This window comes from Babylonia areolata, chromosome 18 (genome assembly GCF_041734735.1).
Source record: "Babylonia areolata isolate BAREFJ2019XMU chromosome 18, ASM4173473v1, whole genome shotgun sequence".
NCBI classification, from domain to species: domain Eukaryota; kingdom Metazoa; phylum Mollusca; class Gastropoda; order Neogastropoda; family Buccinidae; genus Babylonia; species Babylonia areolata.
The window spans coordinates 36,850,083-36,862,582 of NC_134893.1; the positions used below are offsets into that span (position 1 = coordinate 36,850,083).

Sequence of the window (12,500 nt, forward strand, 5' to 3'; positions counted from 1 at the left end):
GATTACGGCGATGACGACGATGGTGACGACGACGACGATGATGATGACGATGACGACAATGCCGGTGATGACGACGACGACGACGACGATGATGGAGATAATGATGATGATGTCGGTGATAATGATGATGATGATGATGATGATGATGATGTATGTCTGACCGTTGGTCGGTGATGATGATGATGATGATGTTGATGATGATGTATGTCTGACCGTTGGTCGGTGATGATGATGATGATGATGATGATGATGTATGTCTGACCGTTGGTTGGTGATGATGATGATGATGATGATGTTGATGATGATGTATGTCTGACCGTTATGCTTTGGTGTGTGTGATGGTTGCAGCAAGCTCCCTGAGCGAGGAATTCACCCAGAAACTTCAAGCCTGGCAGGAGATGCAGCTTCGCAAGAGCTCCTCCTTCAAGAGTAAGTGGGCATTGTTTAGTGTGTGTGTGTGTGTGTGTGTGTGTGTGTGTGTGTGTGTGTGTGTGTGTGTGTGTGTGTGTGATTTTTGTTCTCTGTTTCTATTCTTATTTTTTTCTGTCTTAAAAAAAAAATCTTTCTGAACATTCCTGCCTTCTCTTTCTTCATGTATCTATCAATCATCTATCTATCTATCATCTAGCTATCTATCAATCATCTATCTATCTATCAATCATCTATCTGTCATCTATCTATCTATCTATCTATATCTATCAATCAATAATCTATCTATCAATAATCTATCAATCATCTATCTATCAATCATCTATCTATCTATCTATCATCTATCTGTCTATCTATCAATCATCTCTGTCTGTCTGTCTGTCTATCTATCTATCAATCATCTATCTATCAATCATCTATCTATCTAGCTTTCTTTCTCCTTATCTTAATGCCCTTTTTTTTCTTATCTATTCTTTTCTTTTTTGTTTTTCTCTCTATTTCATTTTTTTCTGTCTTTCTTCACGTCTTTCGCTCTTTCTTTCTTTCTGTTGTGGTGTGTTGTGCGGTGTTCTGGTCAATGCTGTATGAATCGCTGCCGTTGTGTCTCACCGAAGTAAATTTCTGCACGATGATAGTAAGTCACCTATATGGACATTAAAGAAACATTAACTAAAAACACTGAAAAGAAAAGAAAAAAAAAAAAAAGAAAAAAGAAAAAAAAGCTGACACCCCCCATATCCACACCCCCCCATACACTCCCTCCCCCCTCCCACACCGATAAAAAAACCCCAAAAAACAAACAACCAAAAAAAAAAAAAAAAAAAAAATCAAATTCCGTGTCGAAACTCTCCGAAAATACGTACGCGCTCTCGTGAAGAGAGTGCTTGCAATTAAATTCAATACCCCTTACGTTAATGAGTTGCGTGTTCTTTACATTATATATATATATATATATATATATATTCATTTTTTAATGAACGGACTTTAAGACTGCGTTTCGAAACTCCCCATCTTCACCCCCACCCTCTCGCCCCACCGCTCCCCTGACCCCCACACCCCCATCTGCCTCCTCCGTCTCTCTCCTGCTTTCATCTTTCGCTGCAGGCCCTGTAATTAGCGGCCTGGTATGTGTGTTACACTATGAAGGAGGGTACTGGGGCTGTGTTTAAAAAAGAGATAGTGACAGAGAAACACACACACACACACACACACACACACACACACACACAGAGTAATTGAAGAAAATACAGTAGTAATAGAATAATAAGACGATGAAGGAGGAAGGAAGGAAAGGAAAGGAAAAGAAGGAAGAAAGGAAGTAAAGAAGGAAGTAAAGACAGAAGGAAAGAAGGGAAAAGGAAAGAAAAGGACAATCAACACCACCGATTCCAGAATACGCCTGCTTCAGAAAAGGGGGAGGTGGAAAGGTGTGGGCAGGGAAAGAGAGAAAGGTGGTGGTGGTGGTGGTGAATGAGGGGAACTGGATGGTCTGGTCTTGTCTTGTCTTGTCTTGTCTGCATGTCTGTCTGTCTGTCTGTCTGCCAGACTACTTCTCTGTCTGTCTGCATGTCTGTCTGTCTACCTGTCTGTCGGTCGGCCTGTCTGTCTGCCTGCCTGCATGTGTGTGTGTGTGTGTGTGTGTGTGTGTGTGTGTGTGTGTGTGTGTGTGTGTGTGTGTGAGTGTGTGTGTGTGTGTGTGCGTGTGCGTGTGCGTGTGTGTGAGTGTATCCGCTGTGTGTCTGTGTGTGTGTTTTTCTGTGCGTCTCTGAAAGAGAGAAATGAGGAGGGAAGGTGGCAGAATGGTTAAGACGCTCATCCGCCAGTACAGAGAGTCCGTTAGGGTCTGGGTTCGAATCCCGCTGTCGCCCCTTTCTCCCAAATGAGCTCGGCTGGAACATCAAACTGAGCGTCTAGCCAATCGGATGAGACGATAAACCGAGGTCCCGTGTACAGCACACACTTGGCGCACCGAAAAAGAACCCATGGCAACGAGTTATCCTCTGAGACAGAGAGGCAGACAGACAGACAGACAGACAGAGGTAGAAGTATGCGCATATTTCATGTGTTTTATGATCGCGCATATATTCGTTATGTGTGTGTGTGTGTGTGTGTGTGTGTGTGTGTGTGTGTGTGTGTGTGTGTGTGTGTGTGTGTGTGTGTGTGTGTGTGTGTGTGTGTGTGTGTGTGTGCCGTGCCGTGCCGTGCCGTGCCGTGCCATGCCATGCAATGCAATGCAATGTAATGTATGTGCACGGGTGCGCAGCTCCAGTGCATGCATGCGTCACCCTTTCCGTGCATGTAACAAACAACACTGCGTTCAGCTTTTGATTAAAGCGGCTCTCCTAACACTTGTCAGTTGTAACACTTATCAAGGGACAGACAGCAAGCGTGGCAACAGGCGGTAGTGAAGGAGAAGATGACAGCCGGTATATAGCGGAAGCCTGTGTAGTACTGGTGAACCTTCCCTTACCCATTGTCTCCCTTTATTTCCACCTCGAGAACGAACGAACGCACGAATTTTAAAAAAAATGAGAGTAGTGGAAAAAACATGCATATGTTTTTTTTTTTTTATTAAAAAATTTTTTTATTTAACATCCAGCGCTCAGGGCAAAGAGAAATGAAATCAAAATACCCACAGGATATCAAACGGTTATAGAAGTACATACATGACATTCAAATTTTTTTTAGTACACTCAAATGCACAGTAAACATTTACAGGTACATAACCATAATGCAATGACAAAAATGTATATAACTATAATAATATAAAAGTGCAATATGCGAGAGAGAGAGAGAGAGAGAGAGAGAGAGAGAGAGACAGAGATGATGATGATGACGATGATGATGAAGATGATGAAATACGCACATGACATTCAGACACACACAAATACATAGTAAACAGAGAGAGAGAGAGAGAGAGAGAGAGCGTGCGTGCGTGCGTGTGTGTGTGTGTGTGTGTGTGTGTGTGTGTGTGTGTGTGTGTGTGTGTACAGGTACCCAGCTCTATTGCATGCGTGCGCACACCCTTGCCCGCGTGCATCATTAGTTTGTCTGTGCGAGTTAAACACGTTTGTTTTGAACGCATTTTTATCATCAAGGAAGAGGGGGGTTGGACGGACGGGAGTGGATGGAGGGGGCGTGGGGGAGAGGGGATGGTGGGGAGGGGGGAGGGTAGGGAGGAGGAGGCATTGGTTTTGCAGGAGGAGACGGTGGAAGATAGCTGCAACCAGTTCTGGCACTTCCTCCACTCAACGCCCACCCCCCCCCCACCCCACGCTCCCCACCACACTAAATTGGCATTAAAACGTCCACTATCAGTAGGTGCTATCATCACTGCTTGCCAGTATTTGCAGGTAAACAAACTGCGCAAAAACAACAACAACAACAAAAAAATCATCATTACAAAATATGCGCAGGACCGAAAGGATGTACAATTCTCGTTATTAATAGCTGTTAACGGAACGATAAAATGATTTGAGTGCTCACGTTAATTTGACGTGGCAGAAGATATTTCTTTTTACAATGGTCAACATTATCATGGTCTTCACTGATGACCTCGTAGGAAAAAAAAAGGTGATACTATTTCACTGCTTAATTCTTTTTGGGGGTGTCCTTTGTGGTCGTTCGTGTGTGTGTGTGTGTGTGTGTGTGTGTGTGTGTGTGTGTGTGTGTGTGTGTGTGTGTGTGTGTGTTGGCTTCTGCAAGAAAGATAATCGTTACCTTTATTATTATTATTAATATTCTTATTATCATTGTTGTTGTTGTCATTGTTTTAATTTTTTTAAATTATATTATTATTAGTATTATCTCTATTATTATTGGTATCATCATCATCATCATCATCATTATTAAGTGCCATCGACTGTTAATGACAGTTACCAGGCGCCTGTACTTGTTGTTCTTGTTATTGTTCTTGTTATTGTTCTTGTTATTCTTATTCTTCTTTCTTGTTGTTGTTATTATTCTTCTTCGTCTTCTTTGTTCTTGTTCTTCTTCCTTCCTGAGTGCAGATGAATCATTTGCTGCAGCCACTAAATCTGTACACAAGAGAGAGACAGAGAGACAGAGACAGACACAGAGAGAGAGAGAGAGAGAGAGGGAGAGAGAGAGAGAGAGAGAGAGAGAGAGAGAGAGAGAGAGAGAGAGCGTACTGCGGAGATGGAAAGGCTGATGATAGAATGCCAGAATTGTCTAAGACACTACTTCAACCCCTTCCCCCCCTTTCTTCTTCCCTCCCTCCTTCCCTCTTGTCTCCTTCCTCTCTTCCTCTCTCACCTCACCTCACTCGTTGAAGAGTGCACGCAGGGGGGGTGTAAGAGCTTCCTGACTCATCCCACCACCTCCCCCCCTCCCCCTTCCCCTCCCCAACCCCCAGCGCTTCCTCTCTGACTTTGTCTTGCCAGTCTCTGTGCAGTCCTTGCACAAGTTTCCTAATTCATAGGTTTTTATCAACATCACACGCTGCTGCGGTGCCTGTGCCACGTAACAAAACTCACCCCGTGTCGAGCTTTCAGACGAGGTGAGTCTGAGCTGATTCTTTTTTTTTTTTTTTTGCTGTCTTTCTTTCTTGTTCGTTGTTCATTCATTTTCAGGTAAAAAGAGGCAGAGATCTTCTCGTAGTAAATTACGTTAGGGAATCGCGTGTCTGTTGCTTACTAGCACACTTGCGTTGTGTGAAGCTAACTAATCGCAGTTAACTATCCAACAACTAAAAGACCAAGGCACGATTTCTCTTTTGTTGAAGGTGTGTTGCTACTTTCGTGAGCTGGTTTCACAGAACAAAAGCTGGCTGTTAATTTTTTTTTCTTTTTGTTTTTGTCTGCAGGCATTCTCGTGGGTATACCTATGTGGAGAAACAGATTCCATTGTTTAAAACTTGTTTTAACAGCATTTCCATGACATCATATGTAGAGAACATTCTGGGTTTGTGGAGAAATAGGTACCATTGTTTAAAACTTCTGTTTAAACAACATGTCCATGGCATATATAAAGAGCATTACGCGCGCGCGCGCGCGTGTGTGTGTGTGTGTTGAGAAAGAGGCACCATTGTATAAAACGTAAACAGTATTTCCATAACATATGTCATATGTTTTCATACGGTACATGTCATCATGTACGATTTCTGGCAGAATTGGTTTCTCCTTAAATCCTTTGCAGATGCATGAAAAAAGGAACAAAAATAATCAAAAGCCAGTTACATACAGAACAAAATATGACACTGTGCTAGTACAGGTAATACATCTTCTTCAGCACTGTTTATCATGCGTAAAACTGCTTTCAGTTCATTGATCCACAATAATCCGTTGTTATATCAGTTATATCGTCATACACATACACTCGCACACACACTCACACACACACTCAGACACACACACACACACACACACACATATATATATATATATATATATATATATACATATATATGTATTTGTATATGAGAGAGAGAGAGAGAGAGAGAGAGAGAGAGAGAGAGAGAATTGGTATATACTGCGAAACAAAAACAAAAATCTTTTTCCATGTTTACATTTGTTGTTGTTGTTGTTGAGAATGTTGCATATCTGATTGGTCTGGACGAATTTTTTTAGTGCATAAAGAATCTCACAGACTGTCTACCTGTACTGCTGTTTTCTGTTTGTTTTGTTTTTTCATACTGTTCATATAAAAGCCCCCCCCCCATACCCCCCACTCCCCCCCCCCCCTGAAAAAAAGAACTCTAGGTTTACTGTAACCAAACGAACGTCGGCGTCGGTTCCAGATTCAAAAGGAGTACGGAGGGTTACAAACATATGAAACAAACAGAAAACGAGTTATTTATTTATTTCATTTATTGTGATCAAGATCATCATCTACTGGGTTAGTCATTTGCTTAGCAGATGTGGGGTAGCGTATATGGATTTGTCCGAACGCAGTTTCTCCTCCTTGAGCAACTGAACTGAATTGAACTGAACTCTTTGCCGGTACTGGTCAGGTTGTTTTGATGATGGTGACGATGACGACGATGATGGTGATAACGGTGATGATGATGGGTATTGATGGATGATAGTGATGACGACGACGACGACGACAATGTCGGTGATGACGACGACGACGATGATGGAGATAATGATGATGATGATGTCGGTGATGATGACGACGATGGTGATGATGATGATGACGATGATGATGACGACGATGGTGGTGGTGGTGGTAGTGGTGGTGATGATGATGATGATGATGTTGATGTTGACGACGACAATGACGAGTGTGTGCGCAGGGATGTGAAACGCTCTTGGCCGCCGTGTTGTTCTGACACTTTCTGCTCGGGTGTGTTACTTTGTTATGTCTCTGAAAAGTTTTCGTTTTAATTAAAGAAACATTGGTATGGGCGTTTTCGTATTATACGATTTCCGTATGGGCAGTTTCGCGATTTTTTTCCGCTATACTTAGTTTCCGTTTTTTGACACTTTCACCCATGCAATAAGCAATCATTCATTCATTGTTTCACTTATTCTTTCAAGTGATGGATTGGATAAAAGATATCTTAAAACAAATATCAACAAAAAAGAAAAGCGAACCCACACACGCGCGCACACGAACACACACACATATTTACCCAGATTTACCCCCCCCCTCCCTCCCACCACACACACGTCGCACGTCGAATGCAGTGTGAATGAAGTACAGGAAAACAGTAAAACACTGAGATCGTTTTGTGACAGAAGACTCGTCAGCTTGCATCGTGATTCCAGTTGAGCAAAATGGTTTTGTTAGTATGACTGTGTGCTGCGAAAGATGAAGTAAAAACTCTGTCAATGGGAAGTTTAACTATGATATATTTATTTCGTGATCTTGAATGACATTTCCTAAAGTTTTTTTTTTTTTTTAAAGTCGATTGTAAATCCGTATTCCAATATCTCGAATAACCTTTTGCTACAAAAGTCAAAAGGGGCCAAAGAATGTGAACTGTTACTTCCAATAACGTGTTCTTGTAACATGCTTTATATTTCAAACTATTTTTGTATCAGTTGATAAAAAAATCAACTGAGTTTGCATCGAGACTCTTGGTAGAGTTTATTCTTGTCCAGTCCTCGGGTTAAACAAACAATACTTGCATCATTTTGAAAATATCTTTGCAAAGATACTTTCTTTGAGACGCACTTCAAGCAGTGGGAAGATAACTTTGCAAAGATGCTTCAACCCATTCAGCACTGGGCTGTATACAGCATCAGCAGACTTCCATGTCATATTGATGCAGGGAAAACAAGAACCCGCAGAAAAATATACTGCTTTCTTTCCTCCAAATTACGCGTGGACACATCCGGAAATGCCGGAGAAGTTAGTTCCCTTACTTTGTTGGTTTATGCATTATGTAGGAACGCAAAAACCGTCTTCACGAGACGAAATTTTTGACAGCAGAGCATTGTTCGGGCGCTGGGCACAACGAGTTAATACTCTTGGAGCATTCCGGCGGGAAGGGGTGAAGGCAGTGGGGATGGGGGTCGGGTGTGGTGGTGGTGGTGGTGGGGGGGGGGGGATGGGAGGAATGGTTTAGAAACGAAAGCCTGCTGGCAATTCATTTTTCTTTTCTGTTGAGTTGGCTATAAACGACATTTCTAGAAGAACTTAAAATAATCTGATTATCTTCTTGAGGGAAATGGTTTTCTTTTAAGAGAGAGAGAGAGAGAGAGAGAGAGAGAGAGAGAGAGAGAGACGGACGGACGGACGGACGGACGGGGGCCGGGTAATGATACAGGAACGGAGGAGGTTTTAAAATAATCTGATGCACTTGATACCCTCTGATGAAGGGCTACGTTTTTAGGAGAAAGAGAGAGGGCGAGAGAGAGAGAGAGAGAGAGAGAGAGAGAGAGGGAGAGAGAGAGAGGGAGAAATAGAGACAGAGAGAGGCAGAGAGAGACATAGAGACAGACTGGCAGACAGACAGACAAGCAGATGCACTGACAAAAATAAAGATCGCGGGGAGGAGAGCAACTCTTAACAGAGTGATGGCCAGCCAGCAATTTCATGCCATTTTCGCCGCTATCTTTGACGTCAAAAGACGAGAGGAAGGAAAGATGGAGAAATATATGGACAGATAGATAGAGAGAGAGAGAGAGAGAGAGAGGAGGGGGCGGAGGGAGGGGGGGGGAGGACGACAGAACACACACACACATACACATATATATATATATATATATATATATATATATATATGTGTGTGTGTGTGTGTGTGCACATATATATATGTATATATATATGTGTGTGTGTGTGTGTGTGTGTGTGTGTGTGTGTGTGTGTGTGTGTGTGTGTGTGTGTGTGTGTGTGATATGCACAGAGAGAGAGAAGATACAATATATATATATATATATATATATATATATAGAGGAGAGAGAGAGAGAGAGAGGGACAGAGAGCGAGGTAGAGAGGTGCCGTGTTGTGGTGGGTAGCAAACACCAAATTGATGATGAAAATGGTCGTGTTCAGGTATAAATGATGGAATGGTCTGGCGAGGTAAAAAAAAAAAGAAAAAAAAGAAAAGAAAAAAAAATAAAAAAAAAACAGAAAGAAAAAAAGAAAAATATTGCCCCCCATCATGATGTCGGGTGACCTACATTCAGCACTGCCCTCCCCCAACACTATCCTCCTCTCCGTCTTTTCTCTCTGTGTGTTGATCTGGCGGCCTGGCTTATTTTCTCTCCGTCTCTCTGTCTCTGTCACTGTGTCTGTGTCCGTCTCTGTCTCTGTCACTGTCACTGTGTCAGTGTCTGTCTCGGTATCCCTGCCCCTCCCCCCCCCTCTCTCTCTCTCTCTCTCTCTCTCTCTATGTATATATATATATATATACATATATACACTCATATATTTTTTCCATCTACTTCTCTCTCTTTCTCTCTCTCACTATCTCTCTGTCTCTGAGTGTCTCCCTCTGTCTCTGTTTCTCCCTATTTCTATTCTGTTCGTCTCTCTCCTCTCTCTCTCTCTCTCTGTGTGAGTGTGTGTGTGTGTGTGTGTGTGTGTGTGTGTGTGTGTGTGAGTGTCTTTGACTGTGAGTCTGTGTGTGTGGAACAGAAGGTGGGTGGGAGATTATGCATGTATGAATGTATGTGTATGAAAGATCTAGAAGATGAGTATAATTACGCCCCCCACCACACACACGTCTCTCTCTCTCTCTCTCTATATATATATATATATATATATATTAACCCCCTCTCTCTATATATACTAACCTCTCTCTCTCTCTCCCCCTCTCTCTCTCTCTCTCTCTCTCTCTCTCTCTCTCTCTATATATATATATATATATATATATATTACTAAATTATAAATAATAAAACCCAGAAGATCATATCCACCAGGGAATGTCCAAAAACCGGAAATTGCTCGTTTGGTTAGAAAAGATAAAAGGTTGATATCAGCGAACTCCATGACGTACTTCCGCTTCCGCCGCAGTGCACTTGTTTATTGGTGTTTATCCCTCAGTGGTTTCCTGTCTGGATCTGATTTATTTGTCTGTTTATTTGTTGTTTGTCGGTCTGTCTGTATGTCCTGCTTGTGTGGATGTGCATTAATTTTGTTCTTCGTTTTATTGTCATTTGATTGAAAACGATCCATATCTCCCTGTCTCTGTCTCTGTCTGCCTGGTAGGCTGTCTCTGTCTGTCTATCTCTGTCTCTTTCTTTAAAACAAAAGAAAAAGATTCAACGAATTATATACACGCATACACGGACGTTCTCGCGCGCGCGCGCACGCACACACACACACACACACACTCTCTCTCTCTCTCTCTCTCTCTCTCTCTCTCACATACACACACACATACACAGAATTTTGCTGAGGAAGTTCCGAATGTGTCTTTCTTTGCTAGAAAGAAAACAGAAGAGATAGATAGATAGATAGAGAGAGAGAGAGAGAGAGAGAGAGAGAGAGAGAGAGAGAGAGAGTGAGAGTTCAGCTCTGGGCCACTCATACCATCTCCATGTTAAAAAACAAAACAAAAAAACATGGAGCTTTTTTGATGGATGGAGTGTAGATAAGATAAAGATACAGAGATCGAGTAGACAGAAAGAGAGAGGGAGGCAGGCAGGCAGGAGGTAGTTAGAAGTTATGTGAGTTTGAGAGAGAAGGAGGGAGAGACAGAGACATAGGCAGAGACGGACAGACAGATAGAAAGAGAGAGAGAGAGAGAGAGAGAGAGAGAGTAATGAAGATGATGCTGATTGATATTCATAAGAAATGATTGAGGTGTTCACTTGGTGTGAACGTGTTCTAAGATACTTGACAGTTTGTATTCCTTGACAGCTTGTGTAAGATCTTAAGAAATGAATGATAATACTCCATGATGATAACCAACCAGTGTATAATCCAGCTGCTTGGCTGTTTCTATCAGAGTATTTATGGTGTTTATTGTTGTTTGTTTGTTTGTTTTTTTGTTTTTGTTTTTTGTTGTTTGTTTGTTTTTTCTTCTTTATAAATGTCCATTAAGATACTGTTGTTGTTGTAAAATGTCAACCTATCAAAATGGAATTAAAAAAATGTTTTAAAAAGAAAAAGAAAGAAAAAGATGATGCTGATAATCACGGAGGTACAGTTTTGGTTTGAGACTGCCTGTGCGACAAGGCTTTCTCTCCGCTTCCTTTCAGATGCTGACGTCAGCCAGACCCGGGAGATAATGACGCCTGTACTTTGGTCAGGAAAGTATAGCAACACTTTCCAAAGATAGCTGGATAGATGGATATGAATACTTACACAGCGCTTTACAAACACGGAATCATTTTGCACAACAGGCTGCATACCTGGGTAGAACCGACCGACAGCTGTCGTTGGGCGCTCGTCATTCGTTTCCAGTGTCGTTTAATCAGGTTTCAGTCGAGCACCCACGAAGTGAATGATCCTCGACTGTAGGGACTCTGCACTTCACGTAGCTTGGACCTTGATCCATGTGGTTAAAGATACGGGACGAGATAGCAATGACGTGGCATCCAGGGACACACACACACACACACACACACACACACACGCACACACACACACACACACACACACACACACACACACACACACACACACACACACTCACTCACTCACTCACTCACTCACTCACTCACTCACTCACTCACTCACTCACTCACTCACTCATGTACACAGAGAAATGGAGATGCATTTTCGCGCAAACCAGGGTACTCGTTATATAAGATGGATAGGGTTGTCACATCACCTCCTTAAGGGGGCTAGGGAATGGACGGGAGTGTGGTGGGGTGAAAGGACATTGAGGCAGAGTCAAATGTCCAAACAGACAGACAGACAGACAATGTAAAGCATACAGGTGGATTTCGCTGTCCACCTCCCCCCATCGATGAGATGATGATGAATGGAGTCAACAACGATGAGCAGGGGTGGGGGGCGGGTTTGGGTGGGGCTGGGGGCACACAAACAGAGAGGTATCTGTGGCCATGGCAACCCTCCCTCACCCATCCCTCCCCTACCCCACACCCCTCCCTCCCTCCCTCAGTTGTGTCCTCTGTCCCCACCCACTCCCCCACTTCCCTGCTACACAAGAGAATAGGGTAGGCGGTGAGAGTGAGGCATGAGAGGTACCTGGCAGCAGAGGAGGAATATGGCAGAATGGTTAAGACGCTCGTCTGCCTGTTCAGTGTCCTTGAGGGTCTGGGTTCGAATCTCGGTCTTGCCCCTTTCTCCCAGGTTTGACTGGAAAATCAAATTGAGCGTCTAGTCATTCGGATGAGGCAATAAGGTTCCGTGTGCAGCGCACACTTTGCGCACTGGGAAAGAACCCATGGCAACCAGTGTGATGTCCTCTGGCAAAATTCTGTTGAAGAAAACCACAAATATTGATTATACGCATGCACTCAAGGCCTGACCAGAACGTTGTGTTACATGCTGTCAGACATCTGCCTGGCTGATGTACGTGTGGTGTACATGGATTTGTCCCAACACAGTGATGCCTTCTTGTAGAACTGAAACTGGCAACAACAACAACAAAAGGTTTGAGGTGGGTGAGTGGGTGGGTAGGTTGAATCATCTTCTTCTTCTTCTGCGTTCGTGGGCTGCAACTCCCACGTTCACTCGTATGTACA

At 42.9% G+C, this 12,500-nt stretch overlaps 1 protein-coding gene across 4 annotated transcripts in view; it reads left to right on the forward strand.

Moving 5' to 3' along the window:
• LOC143292725 (uncharacterized) overlaps window positions 1–12,500 on the forward strand; it is a 219,979-nt gene that overhangs the window by 77,071 nt on the left and 130,408 nt on the right. For all 4 annotated transcript variants that reach the window (XM_076603249.1, XM_076603247.1, XM_076603250.1 and 1 more), the window contains exon 4: window positions 349–429. In XM_076603249.1, coding sequence (XP_076459364.1) covers window positions 349–429 — 81 coding nt within the window. The remainder of the gene's footprint in view (window positions 1–348; window positions 430–12,500) is intronic.